The 19,739-nt window shown below is 43.7% G+C and overlaps 1 protein-coding gene across 3 annotated transcripts in view; it reads right to left on the minus strand.

Annotated features, from left to right (window-relative positions):
• The window catches only part of SCAI (suppressor of cancer cell invasion), a 175,882-nt gene that overhangs the window by 127,441 nt on the left and 28,702 nt on the right, over positions 1 to 19,739 (minus strand). For 2 of the 3 annotated variants that reach the window (XR_012234999.1, XM_073590731.1), the window contains exon 2: positions 1,785 to 1,914. Coding sequence is in view for 2 of the 3 variants with exons in the window: in XM_073590731.1 (XP_073446832.1) it covers positions 1,785 to 1,888 (104 nt within the window). In the remaining variant the exon portion in view is untranslated. Of the gene's footprint in view, positions 1 to 1,784; positions 1,915 to 8,699; positions 8,719 to 19,739 lie in introns of those variants that run through there. The other variant, XM_073590732.1, reaches the window with a different exon arrangement.

Here is a 19,739-nt window from a genome sequence, read left to right on the forward strand (position 1 = left end):
TGTACACCGCAGCTAAAACTGCTGCGTGTCCGCAGCGGCCAAAACCGCTGCGGAAACGCATCGGAATCCGCAGCGTGTGCACACAGCCTTAACTGCCAACACAGACGTGCTTGATGGGAGACAAGTCTGGAGATGCTGCAGGCCATGGTACCATGTTTGGGTCACCAAGGCTGCTCACAATAGTGCGAGCAACATGTGGCATGGGGGTGTTGCTGGAAAGAGGTTTTGAGACACTGATTTTATTGTTGGACCAGTGGTCATTTCTTCAAAGTTAATGTTGAGATGTTGGTGCACCTTGAAAGACGACTAAGGCTATGTGCACACGCTGCGGATTGGTCTGCAGATTTTTTATCTGCGGGACCGCAGGTAAAATGACCTGCAGATAAACCGCAGGGTAAACCGCCGGCCAATCACCTCTACAATGGAGGAGATGGTAAACCGCAGCGGAATCCGCAGAAAATAAGTGACATGTCAATTCTTTCTGCGGATTCAAAACCGCAGCTTTTCCACAGTTAAACATCCGCAGCATGTGCACAGCAGATTGTAAATCCCATAGATTTACATGCTACTGTACACTGTCTGCAGAACTGCTGCAGATCCGCAGCGGCCAAAACCGCAGCGGATCCGCAGTTAAAAATCCGCAGCATGTGCACAGCAGATTGTAAATCCCATAGGATAACATGCTACTGTACACTGTCTACAGAACTGCTGCAGAGCCGCAGCGGCCAAAACCACAGCGGAACCGCAGCGTGTGCACATAGCCTAAGAGTCTGGCCACCATACATTATGTTATCTCACACCACAATATCAGAAGTAGGACCGGTGTGCTGCTCTCATGTAAAGGCCTCTTCATGGCATTGCCTATGTGGTCTCTAGACCAATCTCAGGCTATCATTGCATCCAACACAAAAGCAGGACTCATTGCTGAAGAGGACAGACCTCCATTGCAGTCTTGCTCTGCACCATCATTGCCTTGGAGACCAAAGGCATCAAGCCAAGGGAGCACCTATGGCTGCACTTTTGGCTCTTGACACAATGTCAAACAAACGCCTAGTGATGGTTTGTGCACACACTGATGCGTTAGGTTTGGATTGTGATGTCCAATTTCCCTCGCAGTACAGAATGGATCACAAGGTGCCATTCTAATCTGAAGATCCCTCTGGGCCACCCCTCACCTCCGTGCAGCCCCTGCTGTCTTTCCAGTTTCTCCTTACATATCCCAAATCAGTAATTTCTGGTATATATGGCCATATTTTAAACTATACATTCGGTGCCTCCATCTGGAACGTTGGAGAATACGGTAAATCAATGCCACAAAGTCACCTGTGGATATGTCCTAAAATGAAGTCTAAGCGGCAAAAGTAAGAACGCTATAAAATACATAAAGTGGTAAGGATGAGCCTGGGACCAGAGTTACGTCGCCTCCTATTAAGCCGGTCCTAAACTTTCACATAAATCCGATACTTGTGGGAGCAAAGCTTTCAGCCTCCCCAGCAGTAATGTGTAACTATATCTGAAATACATTAATTCAGCCGAGGTGTGCTTAATTCAGTTCAGCGCTCCCTCTGTGCCAGGAGCAGAAAAGCAGCCATCACGTAATAGACATCTGCAGGAAAGACCTTCTCGCGAGTCATAGGATGGATAGGTCCCCATCAGCTAGGACAGGAAAATAACCACATTGCTTGGGGCAAGACGACCTCTGGCCACTATGCAGATTGATCCATTCCCAATAAAATATAAAATTAAAAAATTATATACACATACATATATACACCACCACAAACCTCAGGCCATTGAAGAGCTGCTTAGACTTATCCAGCAAGTAGCAGAAATCAGTGACGGTCTTCCTCTCCACCTGGGGGATGTCCTCATCATTGCCCAGAGACATCGCTACTCCTTGTATTGTTCTTTGCCCTAAAAAAAAAAAAAAAAGGAAGAGGAAAGACCTGTGATTAATAAATCATCAAAACACTGTCTGCATTAAATGGGTTATGCAAAGATTGTCAGCCATCCCCTATTCACAGGATAAACGTAATCAATGGGGGGTCCAAATGCTTGAACCCCCATGAATCCCGAGGATGGGTCTCTGCAGACCCCCTAATAGATGGAACATGATAGTGCACCGCTCCTTTACTTATTGCCGAAATGGCCGAGCGCTGGACTTACAAAGTCAGCTCAACCTCCCTAACTGAAGACATGCGTGCTTTAACATTGCTGAAATCTTGGGGTACCCCTTAAACTAAGAACAGTGAAGGAGAGAGACTAAAGCTGCCCTTACACATCAGAGACATTGCTCCCAACTCCAACGGTTTATTTCAAGGGAGAGAAGGGAATAAACCTCTGGCAGGCGTCTCAGCCTGTGGGAACAGAGGATTGGGCATATCGAATTTCTACATGCCCAATCCCACTTTGCTCTAAAATCGGGGGACAGTCAGGACCTTCCCCATACATTACAGACTGTAGCCTGTGATCTAGCGTCTAAACTACGTGGTAAACTACGGCTAACGTGTGCCACACACCTGACAAATGGTGGCTGATCAGACGATTTTATCTATCAAATGCATATCAAAATACGGGGTGTCCTGGATGCTCTCCGATGGCAAAAGGGATTAGACAAAGACTGGGCATGCTGGATTTCAACTAGCCTAATCCTTTATTCTCACAGCTAAAGAATATTTACATGCTGCCCAATAAAACACATGCACGCTCAGCCGAGCCAATCATGCTGTGTATGTATATGGGGGGCTGGGAGGATACGCCTTTGTTAAATGTTAGGTGCATACCAAGCACAAACCTAACTGCGTCCATGCAAAACAGAGGTGTAATATCCTGTACAGCGATGTGGAATAAGTTGGTGCCATCTGTAGATGGAAACATTAGCAGCCTGACATTGGCTTTTAGTAGCGTGCCTGTCAGCTCGTGATAGCAGGACTCATTACATAGGTGTTTAGACATCTATAGGCCTACATACGCAGGGCGGATGGTTCACCTCCTCCTGATGAGCACATCTTAAAGGGCAAATCAAAGAAGCCGTCATCTGCTTGCATCATCCTCTCCTGCCCACGTTTCTATTACAGACTACTAAACAGCAAGACATCACACAGACCCGTGTCATGCCCACTTAACAGCCCCTAATGGACGCCCAGTATGGAACTATATACAGAACCATAGATCAGTATAGGTCTGTAAGTGCCCCCCGCCTACCCCATAGACAGGTCTCCTTTCTCTGCTCCAGCTCTCCTGATCACACAGGATACAAGCATAAGAGAAAAGGCAGAGATACCAATGCAAGCAGGATAGTGACACGAAAAGGAGGTCCCAGAACAAATAGTGCTGTCAGAATGCAAATAAAGAGTTGATAGAGCAGGAGAACGGAGGACATATTAGACTTGTGTACTAAAAGTAGTTTTAATGTGAGGATAGTTGAAGGCAACCAGACCACGCAGGTTTTATGTGAAAGTTGTTTCCCCCCCTTAGGTATTGACAAAGTACGAGTAATTTCTGAAATGAATGAAAAGGTAAGCGTGGAAAGAGTTAAACTTGGAGCTGCGACGTAACACCTCTCAGATAATGAGGCACGGCGGTGACGATCTCTGGAGCACTGCGCTGTTAGCAGAACGGTGGGCGTGAAACGCAAGTGTGAGACCCATGGTGAATCCTGACACGTCTCGTTCCTCGTACAATCACACTCTTGTGTCCAACACTTTAATAAGATCGCTTACACGCTAAAAGGCAGAAAGAAAAAAAAACAAGGGCAGAGCCTCAGACTGGCATGATGGCGCGTTCCTCTTCTTACAGTCTTGGGGTACAAATGCCGGACAGAGCACATACTGAAAAGGTGACCCCGAGGCGCGGGCAAGTGTAAAATAGGCCATTTAACATCTGGGTATTATCAATATGTTGCACGGCGTAAAGCAAGCTATAGGACAGATCCCAGAATTTACACTTTAAATCTATTACTCCGTTACCCAAAATGTATTATATTAAGCAATTGTAGGTGGTGAAAACACCCGACCCGAGGCACGGGACATGTCCCAATGCACCCCTGTGTGTACTGACTGAGGACAAAGTGAACAAGGCTAAAAGGCAAAGACCCAATGGTGGCCTGAAGGACTTCCTACAATTTCAGCCAGAAATTCCAGTTTGTGGACGGCACAAAGAACGGCCCGATTTATGGAGAGACTTGTCTGTCTTTGTTAACACTTTTCTGCCTCAATTCCTGTTCGATAGCGAACGAGGGGTCTCGGTTTGGCAACTGCCAGGAGGAACATCAGCGGACCACTGAAAAATTAGGTGGTGAATGGAGAAGACTTATTATGTGTTTTTGCTGCTTTTTAAGACTATGTTCACACGTTGTGTTATTGATGCAGTTTAATGCAAATTTTAAGCTGTGTTTTACAGCACCAGCACAAGCTATCAGCTTTTAGAAATCTCACGCACATGAATTGGGCTTTTTTTCTTGACTGAATGGGAAAACTGCTCCTTTTTTGTAAATTGCAACATGCCACTTTCAGCGTTTTTTTCAAAAAAGCAACAAGCAAGTGAAAAAACGCAGCAAAATCTGATATCTGCGTTTTTGGGCGCAAAAACCTTAAGGAAGGCGCATCACGATTTTTTGGGGGGCACTAAATTTTATCAGAATGCACAAGAGACAACAAAAACGCTGCAAAAAAAAAAAAAAAAATACAAATATGCAGCAAACCATGCATTCTGTAAGCAGCTTATTTACTGCCAAGAGTGCAGGAAAAAAAGCAGGAAAAAAAGCAGCAAAAAAGCAACGTGTGAACATAACCTAAAGATACGGGACGCTTTTTCAGCCCTTTCATTTTAGGGAAGTGAAATTTTAACACTTCAGCACAAGACATATTGGACATGCTTATCTTCCATCCTTGTGGGAACAGATTGGGGAAGACCCTTTTCCCTTCCTCTTGACTGTGTCTCATGGGGGGGAGGGGAGTTTAACATGACCAGCTGCACAGAGCCCACACATCAGCCCCATCCAACAACTCTGGGTTGAACATAAAGAGATTGTGAGCCTCTCCCCATCATCAGTATCTGACCTCACAGATGCTCTTCTGGATGTAGGGGCACAAATTCGCACAGACGCCTCCAAAATCTTGTACAAAAACCCCAGAAAAGTGGAAGCTGTTATAGCTGCAAAGAGGGAACCCACTCCATATAATGCTTAAAAACTGCCTTAAAAGCAAGAAGTGTAAATCAGCCACTGTTCTGACGGTCCTGACAGAGCTGCAGCCAATCACTGTCCGGTTTTGCAACCGGCACTGCCGAGAATGGTGACTGTCTGCAGTGGTCACATGAATCACCACTACAGTTCCGAGACCGGAGTGTTAAGATTGGTGGGTACAAGATTTTTTTTCCCTTTTATTACAAACACTGGAACTTATGTTCACAGTTAATCTAATGCAGCCAAAAGCAGCGCTGCAGCAGCTGTTCCAAGATTTAGTTTATCCTTTTAAGTATTTTACTGGATCCAAACCACTTTCTGATCCTGCAGAAGAGAAGCCATTTCTTTTTCGTTCCCCGACACATGCATCTATTCATCAGCTTCTTAGAAATGTTATTTGCCGTCGTTCCCTCCTCGCAAATCCAGCTGGCGGGTTTTATTATAATGGGAGGATTTTGCTGCATGCAGTTTGCGGAGCTTTATGGGAACAGCAAGTGTTTGCTATAGCCTGGCTGCCCGGACATTGCAGATTTACTGAAAAAACAAAAAGGTCAGATAATGGAAGCCTCGGGACACCCATCTGTTAGCTTGCCACTCTACCTCAATCAATAAAAATGTGAGTAATCAAAAGGGAAAAAATAATAAGCACAAGCCGTGGGCGACAAGCTCCATCCTACTGCCTGCGTACAGTAATAGAAAAAACTCCAGGATTTACGGCATGAAGTCTCACTGCTAGTAAATGTGCTTTATGAAAACTAAAGTCAGCCGTACACTCGAGATAGCCGGCAGCCACATTGCTCAGCTGGATGACCGCCGTCCTGAAGTCAGCAAGCTTGGCTTCTGTATGGCGAGAGTGAAAAGAGTCACTGCCAGGCCCTTCCATCCTGAAAACCAAGGGATGGGGCATGTTGAAATCAATCAGCTCTATCCTAACCGGGGAGTAGTAACATGGTAGTCACCGACTGGCTGTAGAGCTCAAGTGCTGAAAGTAAAGAGACTGTCAGGGAAGCAAGGAGCGCTAACAAGATGCAGCGAGGAATCAGTAGGTGAATACAATTAAAGGAGGACATGTCACTGCATTTCTTCATTTTAAACTGATTACTGCTTCGGTTTCTGGAATATAGTTTTTTTTTCTTTCTGTGCCCTTCCGTTTCAAAGCTCCAAATTTTCCCTGGGTGTATACCACAGACCCTTGTGGGTGTGTGCATGGTTTTGATTGGCCGGCGTCAGAGGATGAAAAAGCAGACGCCCATGAGGAAGTTCTATAGGTAAACACACCCAGTTGGCTAGAGGGAGGACTTGCACCATTACCGGGGGCATAGCTTTGGAACGGAGGGGGCACAAAAGTTAAGAAAAGCAGTTCCAGAATTAGCGGAAAAGCGGAAATGTAGTAAAGTCTGCAATCTGAACGATTAAATGACAAGGCGAAAGGTAAACTCCATTTATAGTGAAAGACAAATGTCAGAAAATAAGACTCAGCATCCTGGGAGCAAGCATTGCGAGATCCCAAAGGGAGAGAGGCAAGGGGGTGTTCTGCATTAAGAAGGGCATGACTAAGATCCCAGGAAAAATTAGTAATCAGGAAAATCAGAGTCCGAGCAAAAACTACCGTCAATGACTTTCTGCAGAGCCGAGTATTCTCTAGATAAGCGGTGTGGATGGTTTGTGAAGGTTGCTGCTTGCAGAGCCTGGGAGCAGTGAGTGGGAGGCACAGCATGATCTAAAGCTCATGAGACGGCAGATGGGAAAGGTTCTCGGGCATTCGGGAGGCAGTACGGCTAGAAAAACTGCATGGGATTGTAAAATACGTCATTTCATTCTTCTACCAAAAATCAGAGGACATGTTTTATGAAGCATCTGGTGCCTGTGACCCATTTTCCATTGCTGAAAAGCTTCAGGAGCAGCTTTTAGAAAGAATTCTTAAAGAATATTTAGTAAAGAAAATATTGGCAAATAAACCATGCTCTCCTTTACAGGTCATCAATTTGTGAGCATATCACTTGTACAGCTATCAGTGGTTTGTTCTGAGTCTACACTTAGCACTGGACAGGGGCAGCCCTGATTAGGAGACTTGTGCTGAAATCTGGCTAATTTTGCAAGATTTATCACAGCAGCTAGTCAGGAGCCGAGAGGTAGACGTTGGGGGAGGGAAGTAAGCAGCTAACTGCTGTATAGATATTAATGGGCTGGAGAGAGGTGACTAGAATTTTATGAGCTAACCCCTGTCCTGGAACATAGCTACTGCACACTCTTGGTCAGGGCAAGCACTGATGGCTGAGCTCCATGGAAATGAGCTGTACATTATGTAAGCCAAACGCTCTCATTGCAGGAGAATAACAGCAGAACGAGAAAGCAAGTCAATTGCAAACCTGCTTATTTTCATGCTGTATGCACCAAACTGTCACAAATCTGCGTCCTTTATAGGACGCGCTTTAAAATCAACACAAAAAAAACCCTTAAGTTACTTTGAATACTCATATCGATTTCAATGGATGATCCACAGCGATTTTCATTTAAAGAGTTTCTACCCAAGTTCCCAAACCTTGTTCTCAAAACCTTGTCAAGAAAATTAAGTGAAATGTGATTCATTGTGGGATCTGCTTAACCTTTGGCTGTCAAAAGACTGCAAAAAGTGTGAGGGCAGTATGTGTCTGCTCCTTCCTTATTCATTGAATTAAAAATAAAAAAATAAAAATTGGTTGTAACCTGATCCCTCAGTGAGTTGGAAACCCATCTTACATCGACCAAGACACATACATATATATTTTTTTTTCAGAATTATCGAGTTCAGTAGCCGGTGGGGATAGACACTGATTATTTATGCATCCTACATTTTTTTTTTTATTATAGATGCTTTCTATTGTCTATCAAAAACAAAAAGAAAAAATAATCTTAGGCACCAGTTACGGTATTTATTTTCACACATAACATTGTCTAAGTTGCATAAAAAAAATTAAAATCTGGACATAACTACGGTAAATATCCTACCAATTTTTTTCCTATGGAAATAGCTGCACTCACGTGTCTATCACATATCGCCATTGTATGAAATATCTGCAGCGCTACCAATGACCTTCACGAAAGCAACTGACGGGTCATATATAATAGCAGCTCGTGAGCTACGATCACAAGGGCAATTAATGTATTTATATCCGGTGTCTGAAGGCGAGATCAATACATACAGCGATTTTAATACATGTCAGTGTCACCCGTGATTTAACCTCTTCGCTGCCGCGACCCAGATGGAGAACGAAACCCGACCATTCCATATTTGTAGGGCTGGTTTCGAAGAATTTTGCACTGCAGAAGACTATAATAAGAGCAATTACCTCTGCCAGGCTTTTAACATTTCCACAATGCAATTAATTTGCATTAGTGGTGTTTAAGGTCCTAATTAAGAAAACGTTCGCTCAGAAAGCTGCCTTCCGCAATAACTATTCCGGCCTCTCGCTGATGTGATGCCTGAAAGGAAATCTTAATGGTAAAAACCCAAGAAAAAAAAAATGCATTTTACCCTAACAGCGCAGCTGTCACCGGGACGAGAGATGTGATCGTCATACACGGAGGCATCAATGTGTAACTTATTGTGCTGTGCACACTGATGACGCACATCGGATGTCTACTTCATGCACAAGGAGCAGCGAATCGGCCCATCCCTGGAAACCTCGGGCAAGCCTGTGGGAGAACCGCAGCAATATATCTTTTATATGTTCCTTAAAGGGATTGTCCACCACTCGGACAAGCCCTACTAAATAGGTGTAAAAAATAAGATTCTCACCACCCAAACCAGCGCCGTTCCGCAACATTGTTATGACCCGTGAGCGCTGCTGCCAATCAGTGGGTGCTATACGGCTGCAACGCTCACACAACGCTCCCTTGGTTGTCTGAGACTGGCGGCTGTGCTCACGGGACATAACGTTCTGCAAGTGCCGGAAGGCCGGGTACTAAAAACACAAGAACAATGCCCCAATGCTGCAGAAGAGGGTCTGTTTTTATTTTCTACACTAGAGAATGCAGTATTTAAAAAAAAAAAAAACACCCCTTTAATATATTTTAAAAACCATGAATGCTTACAAAGGTCATCCAATCCCTCCCTTACCCAAGCCATACACATGCATGCACAACTCAGCAGAACATGCGTGGATTTTCAATAAAAAGTAGCCTCTGATGGCAATCACCTACGAGAACAAAAGATCAGGCATGTTGAAAACGAACAGCCCAGTGCTTCTCAAAATTTGCTGCTTGGGCATAATTAGGACACTTTATTCACATACATATAGACTGTTGATTGGGAGCTTGGCTAAATTATCACAGTTATTCAGACAGCCGTTTAACTCAGACAAGGATCGCATCGCAATGCTCGGACTGGCTGGCGGCTCTCTTGACCCAAGTGTGACGTCTGCGCAGCAATACACCCTGTCACGCAAGGGCCGGCCAGTCCGAGCATGGCGATGCGATCCTCATCCGAGTTACACGACTGCCTGACTCTGCCCTAAGCTCAGCAATGAGCGCATCGCAACGCTCGGACTGGCTGGCGTCTCTCTCGACCTGAGCAAGACATCGGCACAAAAATACACCCTGTCACGCAAGGGCCGGCCAGTCCGAGCATGGCGATGCGATCCTCATCAGAGTTACACGACTGCCTGACTCTGCCCTAAGCTCAGCAATGAGCGCATCGCAACGCTCGGACTGGCTGGCGTCTCTCTCGACCTGAGCAAGACATCGGCACAAAAATACACCCTGTCACGCAAGGGCCGGCCAGTCCGAGCATGGCGATGCGATCCTCATCAGAGTTACACGACTGCCTGACTCTGCCCTAAGCTCAGCAATGAGCGCATCGCAACGCTCGGACTGGCTGGCGTCTCTCTCGACCTGAGCAAGACATCGGCAAAAAAATACACCCTGTCACGCAAGGGCCGGCCAGTCCGAGCATGGCGATGCGATCCTCATCAGAGTTACACGACTGCCTGACTCTGCCCTAAGCTCAGCAATGAGCGCATCGCAACGCTCGGATTGGCTGGCGTCTCTCTCGACCCAAGCAAGACATCGGCACAAAAATACATGCTGTCACGCTAGGGCCGGTCACAGTCTGAGCATGGCGATGCGATCCTCATCCGAGTTACACGACTGCCTGACTCTGCCCTAAGCTCAGCAATGATCACATCGCAACGCTCGGACTGGCTGGCGTCTCTCGACCCGAGCAGGACATCGGCACAAAAATACATGCTGTCACGCTAGGGCCGGTCACAGTCTGAGCATGGCGATGCGATCCTCGTTCGAGGTATACAGCCAATAGACTGTAGCCTTAGGGTACGTTCACACAACAGGTTATACTGGTCAGACTTTGCTCTGAGTCGCATCCTTTTTTCTCGTACGTGAGGAAAAAAAAAAAAAAAGTTTCTCAACAACCTTGTCAGTCCGTGAAAATTGGATCACACTCTGAAATTAGATTTTTCACAAACCCATACACTTGCATTACATTTTGATCTAACCCCTCTGATCAAAACTGAAGACATCAGATTTTTCCAAAAAGAAAAAAAAAAAAAAAGTGGAGATAAGCACAGGCCTGTAGAATATAATTACATATCACAAGTGCTAACCATGAAAATCACTGATAGCACTAATACAAGAAAATCAGTTGTGTGCACAGCCCTTTATAACCATAAATGTTACTCATCTCTGGGAATCCTGGAGAAATGTCCTTGGCTTTATCGAGCACTCCTATAGACAATTCATGGAGTGGAAACAGAACATGAGGACCACCGGATCACGGAGACCCCCAGAGATCAGCAAGGTAACCCCTAACCCAGGCATACAGAATCGCTTTTCTTTTTCTTTTTGTATTTATTTATTTATTTATTTTTAATAACCCCTGAAGGCTAGAAATAAATTATGAGGACAAAATTCAACATGAATGTCACAATGTATTGTATCAATAAGAAATTGGCTGCATGTCAACAATTTTCAGTTACATTACATCCACTACCAAAACAACCAGATATTCCCGTGTTAATATGACTCTGCTTTATGCATTGCACATTTAGCAGCCTCCATTCCAAATATCTTGAGGACTTAATGACATCTTAAAGCAGAAAGGACCTGGTGAAGCAGGTGTCTTAAACGCTTCATGTATAGTGTAACACACGGATGCTATATTACATGTCACCAATTATTCATGCTGCTGGGAAGTCTGCCATGTTCACCGCATACAGAGAAGCAGTGTCTGAGCAGATGGAAGGGAACACAAAAACAACGGCACGCCTCGGCTGGGAAAATAGTAACATTAAGTGCCAGTCATTTAAATACGGCAACAGTTGTTAAAATTTACTAATATAACCGCTGGGCAAATCGCTGTAGTGTTTTTTCATTATTGCGGATGATCAGTCAATCGATAGTACACTTATTAAAATGATGAAACTGAAAAAAACCTAAATTATACAAAGTTACCATTAAAGGGGAATCTGCCACCAGGTTTTTGACTCCTAATTTGAGAGGACAATGATGTAGGGGCAGAGACCCTGATTCCAGTGATGTGTCACTTACTGAGCTACTTGCTGTAGTTTTGATAAAATCACTCTTATCAGCAGGAGATTATCACTGGAAGACGAAGGCCGAGTGCTTTTTGGCCCTGCGGATTTTTCCACGCAGAATGGAAGAAATCAGCTGGTCAAATGACCTGCATTTTTCCTGCGGATTTCTTCCATTTTTATGCGGTTTTCTTGCGGTTTTCCCCTGCGGATTTGGTGACAGGGGAGATGGAAAACCACACAAAAGAAGTAACATGCTGCGGATTTTGTACCGCGGAAAAATCCGCAGCGTCTTCACAGCAGTTTTTTTTTCCATTGATTTTAAGGCTACTGTACATCACAATGCGGATATGCAACGTTTCTGCGCGGTAAAATCCGCTGCAGAACCGATGCAGATCTGCATCGTGTGCACACAGCCTTAACCTGCTGCCAAGTAGTCCACCATATTCATAAGCTCTGCATAACCCCGCCCTACAGCTGATTGCACACAGTGTATAGGCAGAAACTGGCCAAAGAAAGCTGTGGGCGTGTTTATACAGAGCAGCTGAGAACTGAATTTTATCAAAGCTACAGCAAGCAGCTAAGTGACAGACAAGCAGCCAAGTGACAATGCTGGAATCTACCAATCCATCATGCTGCTCTCAGATGGGGTAGAAAAAAAAAAAAAAAAAAAAATTGGTGACAGTATGGCACAAGACCATTAGAACATAGAGCTCAGAGTGGAACGTTGGCACTAGCCCAGGAGTACGAATACATTTTATTAAATTATACAGAACATTGAGGGAAGCCGAAGGGGAGGGGGGGGGGAGAAAGGAAAGCCAGGGAGGAAAAAGAAAGAATAGAAAGAGTTAGAAGAAATACCAGCCGTCAGAAGTACACAGTGTACAGAGACAGACCCCCACTGCTTCTTACACTATATAGTGGCCGTTCTCAGGTACTGCAGCTCAGCTCCTATTCAAGTGAACAGGCGCAAGACCCCTACTGATCCGATACTGATGACCCCTCCTAAGGGAAGGTGATCAATATCTGTCTAAAGCTAAAAATAACTAAGGATGTTATCCCTAATAGAAGATATTCCATATAATACAAATAAATCAGAATGAGTGAATGTAGTTGGAGGTAAAAGTACACCAACATGAATACACGTCAGCAGCTGCTCCTTAATAAGCTTTAGACTACAGTTCCATGATGACCCCATGCATAAAGGTGAAAGGCATAAACTGAGGTGTACTCATCTGTTACCACTCCTATGAATTCAGGCTGCCTAGTGGTCTGTGCCAAAGAGCAGTCCTACATCAGAGGAACAGTGCTCTTACCGCTGCAGCCAATCATAGACCTCAGCAGTTAAGCAACAGAAGAACGATAAATTAACAGCTTCCAGTCCAGCTTTCAAATAGATTAAAATAAAAGGCAAGTTTTAATGTGCTGGATTTGGATCTGGTCCATTCTTCTGGGAACCGGTTCTGCTACTGCTTGAAAATGTATTATTGTGTATCCCCTTCCCAACATGGCAATATTTCATATTTTTATCATTATCTTTAAAGAGCTGTAACTTTATTTTTTCCATCCACATAGCTGTATGAGATATTTATTGGTAAAACGCCTGCCATTCAGCAAATTAATAGAAAAAAAAAAAACTTCAAGTGCGTCAAAAATGCAATTCCTTAATTGTTTTTTGGGGTTTATTATTTTTAGTATTATTTTGAAAATTCCATTTAAAAAAAATGTACTTGTGCCGCAAGCTGGAGGAGTATGATGGCTTTTTCTTTATTTATTGATATCATCTTTGGGTACGAACGACATTATGATTTTTTTTTTATGTTGGTGGTGACAAAAACCATAAATCTGGCATTTCAATTTTATTTCCCCCCTACTTACGGAGTTTACCGAGCAGGTAAATTTATTTAATATACAGCAATACCAAATGTGTTTATTTTTATTACTTATTTTTAATAGGGGACAAGATTCCAATTTTGAACTTGAAATAACCCGATCACTTAGACTCCGCTTGCTACTGTTAGAGGCACATTAATCTGTGTAACAGCTATCGTCTGTCGGCAATGATGCGGGTTCAGCTACTGAGCCTGCATCAATGAAAAAAAAAAAAATGACAGTGGACGTACCAATACATTATATCGGGAAAGCATTTAATCTTCCTGCAATTATCAATATGCCTCTACTTAAAAAGGACCCAGTCATGCTGAAATCTACAGGCAGTATGTTATAAAGCAGGAGGAGCTAAATAGAGATTGCTAAATAGTTTTATGCGGGCATATTCATTATAACTATTTCTTTAAAACCTCTTTCCATGCTTGGGAGTCCAGTGGGCTGTTCTAATCGGTGATTGACAGGCTTCACTGTTCAAATATGATTACTGAGGTAGTTGTCAATCGTTGAAGGGTCACTCCCCATCTTATCAAGTTATCAGCCATCCACAAAATAGAGGCTAACTGAAGAGCACCTGGAAACCCCCAGTGGCCCAGAAAACAGGACAACAAATGTAGGACAAAGCCACCAAATCCATTATAACATGACATTTCAGAGCAATGAGTAGCCCATTTATCTGACCCCCCAGTAAGGTATCACCTCTCCCATAAATGCAGTGACTGGATGAGATGTGAACAACCCATTAAAGTAAGACCGCCCACTGGACTCCCAATCATAGAAGAATCCAAAGCTTTAGAGCAAGTTATACTGACTCATTAGGTTTTCCCTTTTCCAAGCTGAAGCTTAAGTTAGAATAAATCTTTAATTCCCTGATGTGCTAGCATCTGTAACAGACGGAGATCCACCGTCCCCGGGAAGAAGGCTACACTTTAGGAACCTGATAGCTTCCTGTTAAGGGGATTTCAAGCTTTCTCAATTATTCACAATTCTGCCTTCTGAAAGCAAAGCTAATGCAGTGGTTATAGAGAGGCGGTATTTTTAGGCTATATTTGTCAGGAATGCTTACAAGTGTACAGTCACGGCATGATGTACAGTAATGATGCCCAAAGTGTTAACCCTAGTACCGCGGGATTAGGTGCACTTTCAGGATGTACTGGGGAATGAGTCTTCTCATATTGTCACTTGTCTTGGTTGTGCGACTGTAGAGCGCATGACAAGTCATCCACAGATGTGAATTATGTATAGGGATGATTGACACGATCCATCCACGCACTATTTCTAGCGATGAGCAAGCTTGCTCTGATAAGGTGTGCTAATAGAGTATTTTCGGAGTGGTCGAATACTATGTTCGAGTCCCTGCGGCTGATCTACTGCCTAAAACAGGACGGGTCTAGCAGACGTGCATAGCATGCATTGCATCTGCTATTCCTATAGCAGTCACTAAGCAGTGGATAACAGCAGCAGGGCTGTGGAGTCGGTAAGCCAAACCTCTGACTCCACCAAAACGGGCTCCGGCTGTGGAGTCGGTAAGCCAAACCTCTGACTCCACCAAAACGGGCTCCGGCTGTGGAGTCGGTAAGCCAAACCTCTGACTAAACACCAAAACGGGCTCCGGCTGTGGAGTCGGTAAGCCAAACCTCTGACTCCACCAAAACGGGCTCCGGCTGTGGAGTCGGTAAGCCAAACCTCCGATTCCTCAATTTCCATGACACCAACTCCACAGCCCTGAACAGTAGTCACAAATTCAGGTCAGCATTTCTAATTCTTGGGCACATTGGTAGCAATCTTTGAGGACATTGAAAGCCCTGCCTTAAATCCTGCAGTCTGTGGTCACTTATTGAAGTTGGTGAGTTTAAAAGGGAGGAACAGAACATTGATCCAAGGAGAGAAGGCAGTGGGAGGTCACCAAGTAGGGAGACTACTAGAAGACTGTTGGCACTTTTAGATGGCAACGTATTCAGGTTGTTTGAGGTAGGCAACACAAGAAAAATGTAGTTGGTATATTTTCTAAAGTGTCTTTTTTGATGTCTCTTTGTGGTGAAACGGTCACTTCTTTCCAAAATCGAAAGAGGTTCAAAAAGAAGTTGCAAAAGACTGAACATGTGCACCGCAATATCAAAGTGACCTGCTATGCATACATATTCATTTTTTGGCATTTTTTTTTAGAGCTGAAAAAAGCAAAAAAAAAAAAAAAAAAAAGTTGCCATGTGCACATACCCCAAGTATGAAATGTTTGGTCACTTTCAAGTCCCAGATTTGAAGGTCCAAGTGCCTTCTCAGTTCTTATATCGTGACTGCTCAAACTGGTTTTGGTACATATAAGGTAGGGGAAAAAAAAGCCAGTTTCTGAAACTAGCTTTTTAATGCGAACAGACAAAAATAAAATAGAAAAAGACTCAAAAGAAATGTTAGAAAAAGTACCCAAAACCAAAAATATAAAATCCTCATGTCAAAGTAACCAGAAATACAAAGCTACTTCTATGTCCCAGAGGGAAATAAAAATAAATAAAAATAAAAAAATCTCTGGGCCATGGTCTGATCAACCTGTATTACCTAGTGTAAACTAGTACAGCAATCAGGCTCGGACTGGCCCATAGGGGAACAGGGGAATTCCCTGGTGGGCCCCTGTGGAGACATAATTCATTAACCAAACTACCCAGTTTATTATATAGAGATATAGGAAAATTTGTGAATGAGGGGAGTGTAATATTTGTATGCAGGTGAAAAGTGGGCCCCCAAAGTCCATGTTACTGGTGGGCCCTTGGCACCCCAGTTCGACATAGAAACATGACAGAAAAATGTGAAGATTTAACCATGTACGGAAAAAAAAAAAAAAAAAATCGGATCCTTCCAATATGCAGGAATGCCAGGAGCAGCTGTGAGCGAGGGAGGAATCGTACTGCGTCTGTCAGAGATCTGGACCTGATTACCGATGTTTATTCCATGAAATGTTAATCAACGTTATTAATCTCCCAAAACATGTAAAAACATTAGGCTTCTGTGGTACAACTACACTGAGAGAAAAAAAAAAAAAACAACACTGCAGAAAATCAGTCTTAGGCCTCGTTCACACAAGCATATTCCATGGTCTGTAGACTGACCAATCCAACAGCAGACACGTATGAGGCTGTAAGGTCAAGTTGGGAAACCAGCGGCCAGACTGGGCATTGCGGTCCGTACGCAGACCCACAGCCACCTTTGATACTAAATGGTTATTATTAGTGCCTGTACCCATCGAAGCACCCACTTCAGATAAAGCACGTTCAGCTCCTGAGCCTGTATCGCAATCTGTGCATATTTGACAGTGGTGTGTGTGAAATAACACTGTCAGCAACATAAGAGTGAAGTGCAGCGTGAGAAGAAATTAAAAGGAGTACTCCAATCTAGGCAACAGGAAAGGCCATAAAGTGTAGGAGATGTAGATCCCACCAAAGGGACCCTAAAAACAAACTGTAGTCAATGGAGAAAAGAACGAGAATTCTGAGGACCTCTCCACTGACCGCTGTGTGTAACAAATTACTCATGGAGAGAAAAAGCATTTCTAGCATCAAGTGTATGAGAAATAAACCAATAATATTTTATCAGCTACAACATGCTGATTATTGTGGAAGGAATATAATACATGAGGACATATTTTCAGGGTAATACATAAGGGAGAGAAAACAACAATTATAACGTCCCAAATATTATCAGGGGGCCAACGAAGGCTGGTACGAAACGTGCGTCGGGGTGGACGCACAAGCAATCACAGGAGCCCCTGCACACATTGGTGTCATATTCAGGTCTTACATTATGTACCTGGAAGTGTCTTTATATAATGTGGTATACCACCGACCTACACATTTCTGGCTGTTACTTATTTTCCGACACCAGTCCACTAGGTTTAAAGTGCCGGATACCCGACTATGTGTCACATTGATATTTACAATTACATTGATTACCATTTTGATGATCTGATATAATCTACATCTCTTTATACTCCTGGCCTGTGCGTCCTCTTTTCCTTCATGTTTGTGCATTCCACATTCCTCTACCTGTATTTTGTACCTTAATAAAATATTGCATTTTTGAAAATATTTAGGCTTTATGATCATTGTTTTCTCTGCCTTATTGTGACTGCGGTGTATTTCCAGACCATATTCTTCAGAAACATGCATGTACCATTAGTAGGATCCGTATACGCTATACCTTATGGCATAGTCTACAAGCTATATTGCTCCTTCTGCAATTATCCTGATAACCATACTTTTAAAAACCCGATGCATTTTGGATAATCGCTTCTCCTACAACAATTAATCATGGATGTCCCCCTCAAGTAATTAGTAGCGGCCAAAGTTCGTTTTCCTTGCAGTAGCCTGTGAAAAAAAGCCTTGCATGGTAACCAATTATATCCTCCCTCTATCTAAAACTGAATCTGTCAAAATCTGATCTCCTTGTGTTTCCTCCCTCCACTAACCTATGCCCAATATTGCCATTTCCATCTGTGGCTCCACCATTCCTCACCTGTATCATGCTCGGTGTTTTGGGGTTATATTTGACTCAGATTTTTCCTTCACTCCCACATCCGATCACTGGCTCGCCACTTGCACCTCAAAAACATCTCCAGAATTCAACCTTTTCTCACTTTTCACTCTGAAAAAACTCTTAGGCTATGTGCACACGTCCGGAATTCTGCAACTCCCTGCCGCGGGAAATACGCTAGAATTCCGCATGCATACTTCCCACGATAAACTAGCGTTTTGCAAGCGTAATTAGCTTGCAGAAAACTAGCGTTTTCCAAGCGATCTGTAGCATCGCTGCTGGTGGGCATAGCCACGTGCGGAAAGTAAGCTGAACAATGCATTCCTATGTGTGCAGAATTCCCACGATTCCGTAAAAAGAATGAGAATGCTGTGCATTTTTCTGCGATGCGATTTTGCCGCGGAAAAAAAGCAGCATTAGCACAGCATGTGCGGAATGCCATTGAATTCAATGGGTTGCTTATTTTATGCGTTTTTTTTGCAGCGAAAAGCGCGGTAACGCATCAAATCCATGGGAATTCCGGACGTGTGCACATAGCCTTACTGTTGCTCTTTTTCATTCTCGTCTGGACTACTGCAACTCTCTACTAATAGAGAGTAGACTAAACTCTCCCCTCTCCAATCTGTCCTGAAAGCAGCAGCCAGGATCATATTCTTCACAAACAGTTACACCGATGCCTCTACCCTGTTCCAGTCATTGCACTGGTAACCCATCAGCTACAGATGTCAATATAAAACTACTCTCTCTCACCTACAAAGCGCTCCACAATTCTGCACCACCTTAAATCCTCCATTGTCTCAGTCTAGCACCCTACTCATGCTCTTCGTTCTGCTAATGACCTAAGACTAACAACCTGAATAATCCCACTCCAATATCCAAGACTTCTCATGTGCTGCACCAATGCCTTGGAATGCATTACCCAGGACAATTCAAATTATCCCAAATACTCAGTTTTAAGCATACCCTAAAAACGATTTTTTTTTTTTTTACTGGCCCAACGCCTCGCCTCACTTATCTAATTATCCCAGTTTTACCCATATAAAACCTTCTTCAAAATCAGGACCCTTGTAGCATCTGTGGACACACCCTCCACTGACTTTCATGCAACGTTATGTGAATACCAAGGATGAATGAACATGCTCGGAAAAGCTGTTATCGGAGCATGCTCCGGTGTAAACAGTGTGCCTTTGGCATGTTTGAAAATATGTTCGCGTCCCCGTGCCTACATGTCTCACACCTGATCGAGACCTGCAACACAGGCGTGGATTCCTTGTTAGCCGCGGGGACTTGAACATACTACTCAAGCATGCAGAAGTCACTCGGTTACACCCAAACATGCTCAGATAACACCTTATCCCAGCATGTCGGCTCATCACTACTGAATACCCTATTTATTAAACTGATGGCCGGACAATACAATACAGCATTTTTACCATTCACCTTTCGTGTCTCCCCCATTTCCTGTAATGTATTTTTTGTCTGTATATGTCCCATCTAATGTAAAATGCTGTGGAATATGCTGGCGCTACAGAAATAAAAATTACTGCCCATTGACCTGCATAGTGGGAGACTCTCCTCGCATCTGCTCTGGACACTAGACGAATGGTCCAATCCTCAGA

Source organism: Dendrobates tinctorius, unplaced genomic scaffold (assembly GCF_039654945.1).
Source record: "Dendrobates tinctorius isolate UK_male_01 unplaced genomic scaffold, ASM3965494v1 ptg000120l, whole genome shotgun sequence".
Taxonomy (NCBI): Eukaryota; Metazoa; Chordata; class Amphibia; order Anura; family Dendrobatidae; genus Dendrobates; species Dendrobates tinctorius.